This window comes from Corythoichthys intestinalis, chromosome 1 (genome assembly GCF_030265065.1).
Source record: "Corythoichthys intestinalis isolate RoL2023-P3 chromosome 1, ASM3026506v1, whole genome shotgun sequence".
NCBI lineage: Eukaryota > Metazoa > Chordata > Actinopteri > Syngnathiformes > Syngnathidae > Corythoichthys > Corythoichthys intestinalis.
In genome coordinates this window covers 43,527,919-43,545,841 of record NC_080395.1, presented here as the reverse complement: position 1 = coordinate 43,545,841, position 17,923 = coordinate 43,527,919, and the positions used below count along the sequence as shown (strand labels likewise).

The window sequence follows — 17,923 nt, the reverse complement described above, 5'->3', positions numbered from 1 at the left end:
ATCCGATCCCGATCGTTTTAGTTTGAGTATCTGCCGATCCCGATATTTCCCGATCCGATTGCTTTTTTTGCTCCCGATTCAATTCCAATCATTCCCGATAATTTTTCGCGATCATATACATTTTGGCAATGCATTAAGAAAAAAATGAATAAAACTCAGACGAATATATGCATTCAACATACAGTACATAAGTACTGTATTTGTTTATTATGACAATAAATCCTCAAGATGGCCTTTACATTATTAACATTTTTTCTGTGAGAGGGATCCACGGATAGAAAGACTTGTGACTTTGTATATTGTGACTAAATATTGCCATCTAGTGTATTTGTTGAGCTTTCAGTAAACGATACTGCAGCCATTCAACCCAAATGCATGATGGGAAGTGGACCCATGACTGTGCGTAGTGCTATCAATTGATATATCTTCTCTGCGTTGGGAAATAACATAAGGGGTTAAGAAAAAGATCAATTGCTACATTGCTTCCCATGATGTTTGTAATCGTAGGGAGAGGCAGTGTAAGGCTTTAGCCTATTAAAAAAAGGCTCCAAACGCTGCCATAATTCACTCTACTCAATATATGCTGCCTTTTATCTCCTTAAATGGGTAAAATGGCGCCATTACAAATTGAGCCCGTCAATGCGTGAGTGGGTCGTGCAGCGCATGCATTAATTGCGTTAAATATTTAACGTGATACATTTTTTAAAAAAATAATTACCGCCGTTATCGGTACCTTAAGCCTAAAGACTCTGGATGAGTGTAACATATTATGTCTGTAACGTTAAATACATTTAGAAAACGATTTAATTAAAAAATATATATATATTAACAAAAGGCATGGCCGATATTTTTTTGCCGATTCCGATACTTTGAAAATGACGTGATCGGACCCGATCGATCGGCATCTCTACTTAGGACAGCTATACTTTTCGCCAAGATCGTCATCCATTGAATATGTTACACCCGTGCCGGTGTCATACCAATGTAGTTACACCCATCCAAAAATGTATTCCCTGGGCGGCGCCACTGCGCTGCACTGATTTGCTTGATTTCTGTGTTTTGGTGATGTAGTTATCTACAAGGTTTTAAAACATGGCCATCCATAGAAAAAAAAACTTTTATTTCCCTGTCGTATAACGTAACACACCTACTGAACGTAAAAAGAGGCGATGTTGTACTGTTTTATTCGTAGGATGACCTATAACTGTTATTATTGTAATTCAAGTCCTGTATGGAGTTTCTTCATTTTAATAAATGTCGACGTCCAAAATATATAACTGTGGTTCTTTTCTGGCTTCTGTTGTTTAATTGATTCAATTGTTTAACTACAATTTTTGACTGGGGTAGCTACATTGTCATGACACCGGTGGTGGCTCTGTAGTACAATTAGCGTCTTTAGCGGGGCAATTTGAATTTGAAACTCACCATGTTGGCGGTGGTCTCTGGCGTTTTATGGTCCAAATTTTAAATCCTTGGTTCTTGTTCAGTAGCTGTTGTCGCTTTTGAAAGCTTAGGTTTGAAAAAATTATGTATATCCATCTTGCCTCTTCGGTCCTTGGGTGATTTTGGCTAAGCAAAGCAAATGACCATCTAAGGTGCTAGTCACGTGATCTGTTCGAAAAATAATTTTGACCCTATTGTAAAAATATCTTTTTTTGTCCATTTCATTCATTTTTGTTATGTGTTTTATTGCTTTGCAACATCTATACACAAAATTTTACCGGAATACTTGGATTTTAAAATCATGTATAGGAAAGTCAATTACATGCAATGACACGTTTCGGCCACCTTAAACTCGTAAGGCGGGAGTCTCGTACGCTATTTTGTCTCCAGTCTTTTTTTTTCGTAGAGTGTGTTTGATCTCCGTATTTTTCTCAGTGTAACTGCTGTCAAGTTTCCCTGCAAATATTTGTTTCGCCAAAAGAGAAGCTGTTGTCTCACTAAGTTAAATTGAAAATTTACATGATGCCACTTATTTTTTTTTTCTTGCGTGCATTGTTCTTGTTTTTCTGTTGTCATTGTACAATTCTTGGAACTACACAGTTAATAATTTGTATGCAAGTTGAATCAAAATGGTGAAAATCCTAAATGTAATTACAGTGCGCACATCTAATCAGGTCGCTTTCTGTTTTCTGCTATGGAAGTAGAGTCCAATGCAGCAAGCAAAGGTGTAGCATAAGCAGCTCGACCTCGTCTAAGTTGCTGAAATCAAGCTCTAAATAAGCTTCATAAATCACATCCACTTACTTGTTTGTTCACTAGCAGGTGAAAGGGCTCTACGGTGTGTCTGTTGTTTAAAAACAATACTACAGTAAGCATCAGTGAAACCAGAACTCTTGTGTCTCCAATTGTGAACAAGCCAGTATGCTCAGTGCACCTTTTTCCTGAAGGATTATATTTCCATTTATTCACAATAATTATATATGGACATTGCATTCTCCATCATAAGACAGTGTATGCCTTCGAGTAGCAGCACATCTGGAAAATATTAGCTAGGGGTTCACAATGCACATTCCAAGGAACTTCACCCTCCCCCAAGTTAGGGAGAAAAGGACTCCAAGCAGAGAGAGAAACACTTTTGTCTTGCGTCTCGTCTGGTGAAATGTGTCTTTCATTCTGTCTGTGTGTCTTTCAGTGTAAATTCTTTGTTCTTTTTCATTTCCGAATTCTATGTCATCATCTCCTGTTCTTTATAAGAATAAAACAACCTGTAACTAGGATAAATCGACTATTTTCCTTCATTCCCTATCCACCAGCATTGATGGTAAGTACAGCATCTTATTTTTTTATATTATTAGTATGGTACATAATATATGTTTATAAATAAATATTTTGAGATTTTACGGGTTATTTGGGGGTACTTAAAGGGTTCATTCCGACCTACGCGAAAATTCTGGTTACGTCGCCAGCCTAAGAACGGAACTCGTTCGTAACCTGGGGACCACCTAGCCTGGTACACCAGACTCACTGCTGTTCCAGCTATAGACCCCAATCACCAACGTCACACAATCACGTCATCGCTGTATTGTGCCGCCATATTGTCCGTCATTGTGTGTCCCGTGTTGTCAGTGATCGTATTTTCTAAAGGTGGATTCACTTGCAAATTATGGAAGCCCCGGTGCTTTCAGACGCTGTAAACTCATTGGATGAGTTGCATAAAAGCCGTTATTTGGAAAAGCTTCGGTCGATCCAGTCGCCAGATCCATATTTGATGCTCAAACCGATGTTTCCTCCCGTCCGGTCCCGTCCCGTGCGTCACAGCTCGTCCTGAGACCACAAAAATTCCAATCATACTCTAGTTTATGTCACGATGAGGAGTCGGGTACCCAAAATCGGCACCGGCCCGAATATGAACTAGAGATGGGATGCTCGAGCCTTCCTGCTCGAATCTGATTCGAGCAAATGAAGTAGAGGTCTGTCAAAGCAGTGTTCCGAAAACGGCGTCGAGCAAGCCAAAAATCACGTGACCACTGCTGACGAAGCCTGGAACGTCACAGATGTGTCAGCGAGTCACACTGTTTCCACAGGAAAATGAAAACTCGATGGGAGCCCGCCCGCTCAATCGGTGGGGACGCAATAAAAAGTGGCAGAATAACGCAGTTATTCGGCGGATTTTTGAGGAGGGATTTTCGCGAGTGCTACAAACATTTGCTCATTTTCAAATCAGGAGTGGGAGTATCATTATCACTTAAATTTCATTAAATTCATTCACATTGTTAGAGACTAGATAGTAGCATATGTTTATTTAGAATAGATACAAATACAACATAACCCCCACCCAAGAAATTATACTTAATTAAAAAAATAAAATATTTCAGAAACCTATCCTTACTTTTATTCGGCTCAGTTATTTCCATCTTATGATTTTGGAAATCCTTATAGTATGCAATAAATAATATCCCTGTCCCCAAGCACCGTGTTTACTGTACTGTAATATTTACAAAAAAATAACAATACAGAGTTACTCCCCGACATCTAGGACGAGCCACTAACAAGACTAGCACTGTCGTGTATTATAAATACTGCTTTGAACACGTCTTCACAAACAAAGCAATGACACGGGCTTAAAAATGTCAACTTTAATTGTGTAAATCACACTTATTGACGACACGATCTCACAGTTGAAATAGACGACATCCACTTAATTCTATTGAAGATGTGTAATGCTGAGGCAATTTGACAACTTTAGTTTTAAAAAGAAACATACACTGTTTATCCAGTAGATGGAGCTCTTGCAGTGTGTCAAACGCCTCGAAACAGTGATTGTCTCAAAAGTGGTTCATTGTTTCGGAAAGCCTCGGTTTTTCCATCCCTAATATAACCGACATTTGGTCAGCAGAGCGCCACCGTTGTCACGATTGTAAAATGAAACTTGATCGACAACGGGCCGGTGTGTGCCAAAAAATAGCTGCCCCGCGTCAAATGTCCCCCCTGACGGGAGCGCTCATTTATAACGCTTTATTGACGTGAAAACATCAAATGTTTTCATGGACGCATTACAGTAATGGATTTACGACTGTAAGATCAGTTTTAAATAATTAAATTACACAAAATATTAGTACTCTATTTTGGTAACAAATCGTGGACTGGGCCACATAACCATCTTTGAAGAGAAATTTATTAGTCTACAGGTTTTTCACGACCGTATCCCAATGGCAATCACACTGGTATGACATTTATTAGTTCAAGCAGGGTAAAATAACACATATTCACGGTACAAGAAAGTAGTTTCTGTGCGGGCGCTCCCGTCAGGGGGAACATTTCACGCAGAGCGGCTATTTTTTTAGGCACAACACCTGTTGCGCTCACCTTCTTGCTGCGCGACCGTGGCGCCGAGCTTTGTAGTCTCCGTCTGATGATGTCTGCGATCGTGTTGGTATCATATTGATGTTTTCGCCGCTGTCTGATGGCTGTCGACACAAACGCATCATGGAGAGATAAACAAACCGTGCTGCTTTCGAGATTTGCCCTTATAACAATAGGCACACAGCAACTATTAAAATGACCGTTTATCTTCTCTGTTACTGCAACCAACCGCCACACATGCCTTCACCGTTTTGATTAAGCAATGTTAACGATTGTCAGGAAGGTTTTTGGGTTCGTTTACTAGGCGGTGATTCCTTAGACAAGCAGAAAAACACGCAGTAATAGGAGGAATGTACGTAGCGGTAATATGTAAAGTTGTAAACACGATGAGCTGACGGACAATATGGCGGCACCAGTCAGGGGGGCAGAGTTGTGACGTCACGTGATTGGGGTCTATTGAGTCTGGCCACCATTCAGTGGATAAAATTTCCAGGGTGGAGCAAGCCACAGCAAACAGACAGCCGAGTGGACTTATCAGCGACGGGCGGACGTGACATTAGTAAAGCGATGAGGGACTTGCGCGCGGAAGTAAACATATGAGGAGAGCGGCGTTTATTCAACATGGCTAGCGCGAGACAGACTGTTGTCACTGACTTGTGTCTATGTGTTTTTGGTAATTTAAAACTGATTTTACCGTGGATTAGAACATATTCTCTGCTCTCCTGTTCGCCATCTGTGTTGTTGTGGAGACGACTTCCGACGCGGAAGAGTGACGTTGCTCGTTAAAGTGATCCTCTAACTTAAATACATGTAGGCTCTAATAAACCACAATTGGTCTCTTGTACTAAAATATGTTGTTAGAAACACATAAAATGTTAAATCAATGGCAATATTTTATAATATTTAGTCCATATTTTGACCGTTAGTTGGCGCCATGGTTTGCGGGCTTCGCAGTGATGATGTCATTGGGATCGTTCCAAATGTGTAGCGTGTTCAACAATTGCTTATTGCTGCCTAAACTCGCGAAGTAAAAGGCCACGATGTGCTGCTTTTGGATGCAATTTCCAGTCAAATGGAAACAAGGGGAGTGAAGTGAGTGGTCAAGGTGGAATTATTATTTTTAGTGAATAAATGTGCATAAGTGGAAGCTTCTCCCCCTTTTTGGTCCCTGTATGCACGTATCCTACCCACCAAGCGTTACAACTGGCGCCCGAACATTTTTCCTGGATCCTCAGTCAAGTAAGGGATCCGTCTATTTTCTGGATCTGACGGTCCCACCGCGTCTGCAATATTGGTTTCAGATCTGTCCATTTTTTGATTCGTCGGTCCCACAGCGGCTTTTTGGATCGGTCTATTTTATGGAATCCACGGCCTGATCGCGGCTGCGACATTGCCATGGGATCGGTCTAATTCCTGGATCTTCGAGTGAGTAAAAAACGTGGATTTGGATTACTATTGCTATCTTTTATGTTGACTATTCTTCGTGAGAGTTTTCCCCAAATCATACTAAATAATTAAAGCACTATGGCACGCTACAGTGACGACAGTGACTCTGACGTGGACCTAACAACAATGTTGGAGTTCGTCAGGGAACGCGTGTTTGCATACTGCTGAGCTCCCGAGTGAAGAGTGGTCAAGGTGGAAATATTATTTTTTTTGTGAATAAATGTGCATAAGTGGAAGCTTCTCCACTTTTTGGTACTTTTATACACGTATCCTAGCTACAACGCGTTACAATGTACAAGACATGGATTACACAAGGTGTGCTCTTTGGCCTGTACTCTATGTAAAGCACATGACAGCTCTGGATGCTAACAATCTACATAATTATATTGGGATAAGTTTGAAAACGCAATATGCTTACCCTGAATTTCTGCTAATAAAACCGGAGTTCCAAACAGCATACAATCTCGCTCCCAACCGGAGTTCCCAACAGCACTCTCTTGCACCAGTTTTGCCCAACTTTTGTCTTATCAGGTATTTGCTGCACGCATTTTCCCCTGAAGCTTGTCTTGTGAACGACCTACAGTGCTGTCCTGCTCTTCACTTTTCAGATCTGGTTCAAATAGGAAGGGTAGAACTCACGACATGTTGGGAAAGCTAACGAGTGACACGCTGGAATTTCGGCAACAGGACCGGTGACGTCATGCACTGCGACGTAACAAGAATGGCGACCTATCACTTAAAATAATTTTACAAACTTTATTAAAACAAAAACATTAAGAGGGGTTTTAATATCAAATTATTATAACTCATACTAACATTTATCTTTTATGAATTACTCGTCTTAAAAATAGAGGATACCTTTAAGAACACATCACGCAAATAAACGAATCCGATTGGACGGTTGATTTGTTCTTGCTCGAGAGGCTGTTAATGGGCTGGGTCCCAGACTATTCTCAAAGTGTTTGAAAAATACAGGGAGAACAGTTTGGCCTTGCCAGGCAAGGGACTACCTGTTGTGATGAAACGGCGAGCCGTTAAATACGGATCCCAACACAGATGAGACGTATTACAACATTGCCACCAGGGGGAGGCAAAGCACTGTACTCAACCTTAGAAAAATTATGATAAAATACCATCCTACAAGAAGACGTAAGCAAGTTTATTGAAGTCACAGCAGAAGGTACAGTATAAAGTACAGTATTAAGGCCATACATGTACACAGAGAGGTAGTGGCAGGAATACAAGTTTGCAACCAATTGGTTAATTAAAGGGAGTGCAAATAATTACAGTGATGCAACACGTCGATTGTCAATTTATTACATTCCTTTAGGAAAATTGGGAGGACGTTTCAGATGTTGAATAAACAACCCAATTGGACAGAAATAGAATAATAATAATAGTAAAACAGTCAGTTGATAATTTGTTGTTTCAACTGATTAATAGGCATACTACAGTAACCATGTCATAGGAGTAAATAATCAGTAGATGTGTTAAGGCTGAAATGAAATTTTAAAAAATGTTTTTAAAAAAAGTGTACAAAGTCCCTTATCTGCCGCCTGAAAACCTCATCGAAGCCAGAATATTTGTTCGTACGCACACCAATAAATAAAAAACACCCATCTTTTTTCATTAAAAAATACATTCCATTTAAATGATGGGTATAAAAAATGTTGACATTTGATAGGGTTATAAAAATAGATGCAGTCGTGTGCGGCGCATTCAAATTGACCAATGATCTTCTAGCGACGCTTCACTAGGAAAGCCAAAATACAAACCAACTCCAAAGTATTTACAAATCTGTTTTAGGATGACCCTACAGCTACTCAAATAATACTGTTGGTGTGTCATTTCAGCGCAGTCATTTGGTCCAAGGGTGATGTGAAACATACCATAGTTTTTCAATTACAAGCTGAAGGTTGACAACAGGTTGTCCTGGCTGGACGAGCGCTTGTAGCTGGAAGTGGAGCTGAAGTACGTCTCGCCGTCCGTGCTGACGTCGTCGTCATCATCGTCGTCATCCAGATTGTTCAGCAGCGGCGCCGAGGTGCTCTTACGCCTGCGATGGAAACATGCATTCGGTAGACGTCAAGTGTGGGCTCATGGACCGCACGATTAAAAGTTGAAATAGTTGATTCAAAATAACAGAATACAATATTTAAGGCGTTGGCGTTCGCTACACCAGTCTATGGGTGTCAGAACGCATTATTTCAAACAGCTTCAGCTCTATTAAAACTACAAAATGCAGTGTCTGAAGAAACTGAATGCTTTGCTCTCTAATGGGTCACTTCTTATAGGTTGTCAGTCATTTAGATGGGCGAATGAAAGAACGTTTTACCCCTCAAAATGGATTGGACGTCTAGCGCCGTCAATGGCATTGAAAGATGAGCATTCACAGCCAGACCTCCCAGTTTAAATGAATTGGATGTCTGTCGTTATCAATGGCAGGTAATAAAATTCACTGTGGGTCACTTCCTTGAAATTTTATCGGTACTTATGGGTAATTTTTTGTACATTGTACACTTCCGGTAGATTTTAGATCACTTCCTAGAGGCACTTCCTGTTGGTAATATCAATTATATTAAAGCAACACTAGGTAACTTTTCAACCTTTATAAAATATTTTCACATTTGTGATAACACGAATGTCGACTGACAACTAGTTGAATGACACCTCTTTTATATATTGGGGGGGCTATATTGCTTTCGCCTGCACTAATTAACTTTGAGGAAGGTGGCAGGAACCCTGCCACACACACAAAAAAAAAAAAAAAACTACAAATGTGCTGACTGCTTCACGGCATACATCATTTCCCCCATTCATTATGACAGAAGTCGATGCGAAAAGATGGCAGAGCAAAAACAGATAAAAAGTTTTGTCTGAGGAGGAAAAAAAAGAGGCTACCCAGACATACAGAATAAACCCCCCCTCCCCATCCCCCTCAACCGAATTCGTTAGCGCTGACGAGTTCGGATGGGGGGGATTGGCCACACTAAGCCACATGGTTACTAACCGTCATATGCTATTATTTAGCCACAACTGGATTCATTACACTATTACTATGTGTCCTTCACACAGCCGCTGGAAACAAAAATGTTGTTTAATCCATCTGCAGGTGACCGGGAGATTGATTTTTGATTCAATGATGATTTTACGATGCTGTTTGGATGTGCGCTGGTCCTCATGGGAACGCAGTCTTCCTTAAGGCAAAACACTACCACTTTTGTCCACCGGCGTCACTAAAATCGACTAAACTGAAAAGCTACAAAGTGTTGCTTTAACACATTTATATATATATATAATATATATTTAAATATTTTTTATAAATGAATACAATTTAAAAAATTTAAAAATATAGTTGATTTAAAAAAAATACATATTCAAATGAGTGACAAATGAAAAACAGTAAATATTTTCTTTAAAAATGTATACATTTTTTGTTTTTAGTCTCTTACATAAAAAACAAAGGGGTACGCATTTTCTTTTATTAATACATTTTTAAAAAACTTTATTTTTTTAAATTTTTGTTATCTTTAGCGGAACGCACAAATGGCACAGTGGGCCAGAACTGACCTATAGGAGGCAAGTTTGACACCTGTGACGTGGAGGACCAAGCATGGGCACGGAAAGCACCAGCGTACGTGAATCTGCGACATATCTTTACCTCATCTCACTGCGCAGAGTTTTGAGCTGACTCTGCAGCTGCTCGTTGGTTTCTTGTTGCTCGTCCAAGTCTCGCTGAAGCTTCTTCTTGCCGTGCTCCAGTCTGTCGATCTCCTCCTCGGCTTCGTCCATCTGCCTCTTCAAGGCCTTCAGCCGTAGGTTCAACTATGGCGCATGTGCCGCATGTGCGCACCGGTCAAAGTGGCGTCAGACTCGGCAGGGCGAGCGGCCTTCACAATACATACTTGGTCCTTTTGATCCTGCATGCTGTGGTGTTCTTCCTCTACTTGCATCATCACCTCTTTCACTTTCCTCTCCAGCCGGCGGTTGGATAATTGCAGGTTAGCTCGTTCCCTGAGAGAGTAAAAGTCTTATTTTAGCCCCTAATCCGTTGGGATGTCAATCGCCGTCAAAGGCAACCAGTGTGTACTTTGACCTAACCTCTCCTCCCCTTCCAAACGCTCCTCTAGCTCACGAATGCGATCCTCCAGCTGTGCTACTTGGTCCCCCTTGCTGGACTTCTGCGAGCCTTCCAAATCAGCCAGTTTATTCTTTAGGTCTTTGCTCTGTGCAGACACATGTGGAATAATGAAGAGACACGTTGCACTAAGGAACACAATTGTTGTTGAGTTGGGTTTGACAGCTGTTTTTAACTCACTTTTGGGTTCAGAATTTAAAATTGGTCTCTCTATCATGTCAAGCATGGTTGGTTTCGTCAATGATGACGATAACCAAAATATTTCCATGCGATAACAGGCTAAAAAAGTGTCTTGGGAAACTAAAACATAAGACAAATGGCAGTTTTTGTCTGACGAGACAGAAATACGCCATAGTTTCAGTCATATGTTCACAATGTGTGACATTTTGTTATTGTAAGCATAGTCAGTCAGCCTGCATCGTAGCAGTGTTTGGTCCAATGTCCTGCACCCCAACCCTGAACGTTACCGCTGACTGGTAGTTAACCCATTCACTACCAAAGTTGGATAGACAATGATGTTCTTCAAGCTTGGCTGCAGTCCAGGCTGGCTTGTTTTGAAACACTCGGTAAGATTAGTTTTCTTATATTGGCAAGAGAGAATATTTAATGTTGCTTTAGCCTTTAAAGGTTTGTACTCATAGCTATTGTTGTCAACCGTACCTTGAAAAACGAAATCGTCCAATGTTATGCCAAATGTCCTACATCGGTGAAACGTGCTACAAGAAGCGAATTCAACACCCAAAGTACTACAGTGCGCTTTCAACTTGTTTTGTTTAGATACATACAGGCAAAACACACTAAAAATGCCTTAAGAAAATACTTAAATGTAGTTATATCAAATAAGGGCGGTTTAAATATGCTACGTGACTAATGCCGTCAGCAGATCAACACTTTGCTTTATAGCTATCACAACAAAACACAATGGTTAAAAGTATGAGAGGGAAATACATGCAAAAAGTATTTTTGAGGCATTGAAAAGGTAATAAAAGATTCAATAAAAACAAAAATAGTGAGTACTCGCCGCTTTTAACCAACCTCCACACATTCACGCACAAAGCAATTAAATAATTCACTAGCTCATAAGAACTGCTTGGGCCTTGCAATACACAACAATTGACTGTCTCAACTGTTGCCTGTCACTACATCACTTTATTATAATTATTGTTACCAGTCATGCTTGCGTTCCAATGTATGTATGTCTCTCTTATGTTAGTCCTGTGTCTTTCATAGGGATAGAGAGAGAAACGCAATTTCGTTTTATTTGTATGACCTGTGCATATGAAGATGATGACAGTAAAGCTGAATTACTTACTTTTTATGTGCGCAAGTGCACTGGGCATTGTATAGGACGTCTCACCGCGTAGAAGGAATTGCAGAACACCGGTATTCAGAAATAAAATTACGCTTCCCTGTATTAAGCTTACAAGGGACGCGCTTTGTCCCGTATCATTAAGAAAATCGAAAATAGAACAAACGAATACTGGAATGGTACTTTTAAAGAACATGTAGGGGAACACATTCCCCTGCCACTCCTGCTTTCTGAACAAAGAGCTGACGGAACTATGGCAATCCTGCTCATCTCATGGGCAAGGAGGTAGGAGGTAGGTGTGCCATGTAGAAAACGGAACACAAAATAAATGTGGGAGATAAAGAGGTTTGAGTGAAGCTCGAGTAAAAAGCATGTTCAAAATAGGGTTGTTCCGATCATGTTTTTTTGCTCCCAATCCGATCCCGATCGTTTTAGTTTGAGTATCTGCCGATCCCGATATTTCCCGATCCGATTGCTTTTTTTTGCTCCCGATTCAATTCCAATCATTCCCGATAATTTTTCCCGATCATATACATTTTGGCAATGCATTAAGAAAAAAATGAATAAAACTCGGACGAATATATACATTCAATATACAGTACTTAAGTACTGTATTTGTTTATTATGACAATAAATCCTCAAGATGGCATTTACATTATTAACATTCTTTCTGTGAGAGGGATCCACGGATAGAAAGACTTGTGACTTTGTATATTGTGACTAAATATTGCCATCTAGTGTATTTGTTGAGCTTTCAGTAAATGATACTGTAGCCATGCCCAAATGCATGATGGGAAGTAGAACCATGACTGTGCGTAGTGCTACCAATTGATATATCTTCTCTGTGTTGGGAAATAACATAAGGTGTTAAGAACACGATCAGTTGCTACCTTGCACACACTGCTTCCCATGATATTTCTAATCGTAGGGAGAGGGATTGTAAGGCTTTAGCCAATTAAAAAAAGGCTCCAAAGGCTGCCAAAATTCACTCTACTCATTTTACGCTACCTTTTATCTCTCTATATAGGTAAAACGGCACCATTACAGATTGAGCGCGACAATGCGTGAGTGGGTCGTGCAGTGCATGCATTAATTGCGTTAAATATTTTAACGTGATACATTTCTAAAAAAAATTAATTACCGCCGTTATTGGGATCAATTTGATAACCCTAAATTAAAGACTCTGGATGACTGTAACATATTATGTCTGTAACGTTAAATACGTTAATGACGTGATTGGACCCGATCAATCGGCTAGTTCAAAATGATAATACCGTATTGGCCCGAATATACGACGGCCCTGATTATAAGACGAACCCCTCTTTTTCAAGACCCAAAGTTTGAAAAAAGACTTTTTGAACACCAAATTAATTTTTATACAGAAAATAAATACAGTGCATCTGAAACAAATTATTATAACAATATATTAGAGAGAAAAAATGTTATTTTGCCTCATTCAAATCTTAATCTCTGAACATTTAAATATGTAAACTAAAGTGCAATCACATTCGTAAATGAATGGCTTCTGGTTTTTGAAACATAAATAAACCAATCTATTGTGATAAAACAACAAAATTGCAATAACTGCATTAACCATCAAAGTGAAGTCTAACTGTAACTGTAGTCTTGAAACAAATCTGAATAAGGAAAAACATTGCAATAAAATAATGCAAACTGCTTAAACTTGAGAGTAGCTGAGATGTCATAACAGAACATCGCTTCAATGATATCTGCCGCCATCTAGCGTCGTGAATGGGTATAACGTCTAGACCGCGAATATAAGACAATCCCCACTTTTTCCAGTCTTATTTCTATGGAAAAAACACCGTCTTATATTCAGGCCAATACGGTAATTTGTTTTATTGTTCTTTATGAACCTATATTTTTGTGAATTGTATTATATTTTTGTGCTCTGTCAATTTCATTTCTATTTATTGTATTTATATTTGGGGTGATCATTTGCGAAAAAGTGATTGCTGAGCAGACTTTGAACGCACCTAAGTTGCTTAAAAAAAACAAAACGTGTACCTCAGAGTTTATGTTTAAACTTTTTTTAGAAAATTATTTTGAAAAAACGGCCAAAAACACAAAGACAAAAAAAGGCTCAGGACCCTAAGGGTTAAATTATACAGTTTCAAATTTAGCATGACGGATGTTCATTTAATTCTAGTATTTTTTGTATTAAAATACATTGCTGATAAGTATTGTTTTTCATGTGCCTATGTCACTCAAATATGTACCTAATTAATTCAGTTTGGAATAAATTATATTACAATAGTAATTTTAAAAAAAATCACTTTTCCCATACAAAATAATAAAGGGTGACAGTTATCAGGCCAACCGGCTCTACCAATGAGGTGTCACCTATTTTTTCCCCAGGGAGTTGGCAACCCTACTCATAGCGTTAGCATAGCATTCACGTTAGCATTACGTTTAGCGCTGCGAGCGTCCTCCTAAACGGTTGTTGTGCCGTTTTCTTTGTGTCCGCTACAGCTTACAAGCAATAAAAACCTGACATGCCAGAAAATATGGACTGCAATTTTGGAGCCAGCATGAAAATTTCAGTTTTATTCAGCATAAAAATCTGACTCGACAGATTTTTTTTTCTCAAACTGTTCCCCAGTGTTATGGATGAGGTGGTACTGGTCTATTGTGAGTTTGGACCAGGCTTCCCTTTCAGGCAGGAAAGTGTGTACTGTGTGTATTGAGCACCTGTCTCTCCAGAGCCATCTTGTCACACTCTGCATCCTGCCGACCAGCCCTCTCCTGCATGAGTTCACTCCTCATCTGGTCCACCTGTCAAGCCCAGACATAAGTCACGGGTTTACGATCACGATGGCAGTCAGACAATCACCGTAGGAAAAGAGATCTTTGCGCACACGCGGAAACGTGAACAATATAAATGTTTCCGAAGCTGGAAAGACAACCTGGAAGCTAAGTATTTGCTGCATAAAGGAGACAAGAAGTATGAAGATCTAAAGGTGGAAATTGAATGTCGCAGGTGCTCTTCCACTGTAACTTCCAGTTTCAAGAGTGTTATTCAAATAATATTTACTATTAACCAGTGCTTAATTTGTAAATCAAAAGGTGCGGGAAACAAAGTACATATGACAGCGCAGGGATGACGAGACAGGCACAGGTCCCGGAACATACGCAGAAAATCGTGCTCAAAACAACACGCAAATACTCATTTGCCTTGTCTGTTTGGCATGTTGAAATACCGCTTGATCCTGGCTGCTTGCTCCCGATGCCCGCAATGTTGTTTTTTTTTTTTTATGTCAGGGGCGTGATTTGTTGGTCCAGCTTTTCAGTGTGTAAGCAGGATTTGTATATAATTATTAATATTACAGGTGCTTTAGCTCATTTATTTTATTTATATGGGCTATTGTTTATTTCATTATATATTTATGTTTTCAAACATGATGCAGTATTCATTTATATTCAATATTTAATGTTGTATAATTTTAGTCCCTATTCGAGTATTAGTTCCTACTTGTTGTGTTGTGGTAGGATGATTTTGAGTTGAACACGACGAGTTCTGGTGCGCACAGTGCCGAGAATAAAGCAGAGTTATACTGTCCTACTGTCTACCCACAGCCTCACGAGACTCGAAAAGTAAGGGTTACAAGTGCATCAACAAATTTCCGATTCTTTCAAATGACATTACATTATTTTATAAACAACATGCAATTCCTGGGATTTGTTCTGTAAATGAATTTATGCATATCATTATTTCATTTTAGACTGTAATGTCCGTAACTATGCACGGTCCCTTTAAGAGACGCTGGGACTGAAGCGCAGGGGGAGAAGCAAAAGTTAGCAATTGAATGTGGCGACAGTCTGCTGTTATTTTGTTTATTGTTTTCTTATTGTTGCCACAATAAACGTAGAGAAAGACATCAACGACTCTCTCCCTTTTTCCCCCCATTTGGGGCAATTACAATCCTTTTTTATTTTTTATTTATTTTTTAATGTTTTAATATTTCTATTATTTTCTACACATGAGAGGTGCCAGATCTGCCCAAATTAGTCCCGGAACACAGGGAGGCCAAAATCAAAAGGTGCCGGATCTTGTTCCGGCAGGATCCGGTGCAAATTAACCCCTGCTATTTACTCTTTCACAGCCATCGACGATGACAGACGTCTAATCATGTGGCTCTTTCCATCCTTCTGCTGTGAATTTCTAATGAATTTATCACTGGTAGACCTCCAGCCCATTTGAACTAGGAGGTTAGGGTTAGGATGAACATTTGTTTAAATAGATTATATGTCTAGCTCTGTCAATGGCAGTCAAAAATTTAAGAGGCCCAAAAGAAGGACTTTTTTGGGTCAACATATCACTAACCGATTATTTGAGTCTCAAAATAGATGTCGGTTAATTCAATAATCTATTAGCATTCGATTAATCATGGCAGTCCTACTTGTCATACTTAAAAAAAAAAAATCTCCGTCAGAAAGCTCTAGAGTATGAGAGAGTACACCATAACTAGCACAGAGATGAAATAGGGAGCATGAATACCGATCGATTGGCTGACAAAGCTTCTTGTTTTTCTGGAATGGGAGTGTAGAATTGGTGATATTTTATGCCAATTAGCGGGTGACAGTGGGCCGCTGTTATGAGCGATGGTCCCTATAAAGCGGCGCACCCAGCGCAGCGCCAGAGGGAGCTGAATCAGCAGACTGGAACATGCGGTGAAACTAATCAGCTTTGTGAGAGGCGGCGGGAGAGGAGAAGTGGAGATTACTCTCATTTAGACAGGAGGGGAGCACCTGGTGCCAGGAGAGACGCAGGTGTTCCTCCTGCTGCCTCCATAGCCATGCAATGGCCCCCCACACTCACGCTCTCAGATACACATGCTCTATGATAAAAAATATGGGGCGAAAAATGCTCAAAGAGCTTCCACAGTGTTGGTGTATGTGCACGCGCAGTCATGCAGTCGAGCGCTCAACCACTTGGACTGAAAGCTCAAGTGTTGCCGTGACAACTGACCAGAACCGAAGTCACAAGCCACTTCTTTGTCTCTGCCAAGATTTTTTTTTTTTTTTAAATTAAAGAGGATTTGAAGTAAAAATCTCTCCCAAAATGGAAACCTATTTGGGTTTAAAAGTTGTGAGCATTAGGCTGAAAAAAAAGCTGTCCGACTCTTTTAATTTTTACTATCCATGGGACTAGACTAAAGTGATGATCTGTTTTGCAACAAGCAGTACAAAAACAAGTAAAACACTAACGCTACTTTTAAGAAGTAGTGCTGGGCAATACACTTTTTTTAACAAATGTAATACAATTCAAGTGAATAAAAACAACATTAGACTCTCGAGATGGCCCCAAATAACACTCTAAAGTTGATTTTTTTTTTAATTGCATAGTGTTTCAAATGAGTGCTCTCACGGTCCTAATAGATTGGACATCTATTGCCGTCAATAGCACCCAAAAAGTGATGATGATTTCATTTGCCTCTTTTTTTTTTTTTTTTGGAAATATATTTTTTAATTAAATTAAAAATAATAATAATAGAAAAATATTATAATTACCATTTTCCCCGTTTCTATATATGCATGGGTTGGACAAAATAATGGAAACACCTAAAATTTTGGAATCATAATCATTCAACATAATTGTTAAAGAATGGCATGAGGAACATTCTAATGAAGTTGAGCCTCTCGTATGGCCGGCACAATCCCCAGACCTCAACATTATTGAGAATTTATAGTCAGTTTTAGAGATTCAATTAAGAAGTCGATTTCCACCGCCATCGTCTCTAAAAAGAGTTCGAAGGGTTGGGAGGCTGGAGGCTGAAGAATGGCTTAAAATTCCTGTGCAAACAATTCAGTTTTATAAATGTTTCTATTATTTTGTCCTACCCATGTATGTATAGTATTCAATGACTACTTGTTGTGGTATTAAGTGAAAGAAGAATTTATATTCAAATATATCCACTGATGACAATAGACATCCAAACAACTGGGTGGGCTGCTATTTCATTGGTGCCAGGCCGGCCCAGTCCTAATGGAATGGACATCTATCACTGTCAACAGCAGCCCAAAAAGTTATGATATCATTGTTTTTTGTTTGTTTGTTTTTTAAATTTAAATAAATAAATAAAAAGACAAATATATTTACTGTTTTGCCCCCGTTTGTTTCTATATATACATTTTTAATACAATTAATAAAAAATTTAAATATTAATAATATAAATATGAAGTTTATTCCCCCTTGTTTTACT

General features: G+C 39.3%; 1 protein-coding gene across 2 annotated transcripts in view; it reads right to left on the bottom strand.

Moving 5' to 3' along the window:
* Positions 1-7,390: 7,390 nt before the first annotated feature.
* The window catches only part of cgnl1 (cingulin-like 1), a 72,132-nt gene continuing 61,599 nt past the window's right edge, over positions 7,391-17,923 (bottom strand). For both annotated transcript variants that reach the window (XM_057833143.1, XM_057833148.1), the window contains 5 exons: positions 14,412-14,495; positions 10,354-10,478; positions 10,158-10,266; positions 9,914-10,077; positions 7,391-8,308 (listed from right to left, as the gene is read on the bottom strand). In XM_057833143.1, the coding sequence (XP_057689126.1) occupies positions 8,155-8,308; positions 9,914-10,077; positions 10,158-10,266; positions 10,354-10,478; positions 14,412-14,495 (636 nt within the window). In that variant the 3' untranslated portion in view covers positions 7,391-8,154. The remainder of the gene's footprint in view (positions 8,309-9,913; positions 10,078-10,157; positions 10,267-10,353; positions 10,479-14,411; positions 14,496-17,923) is intronic.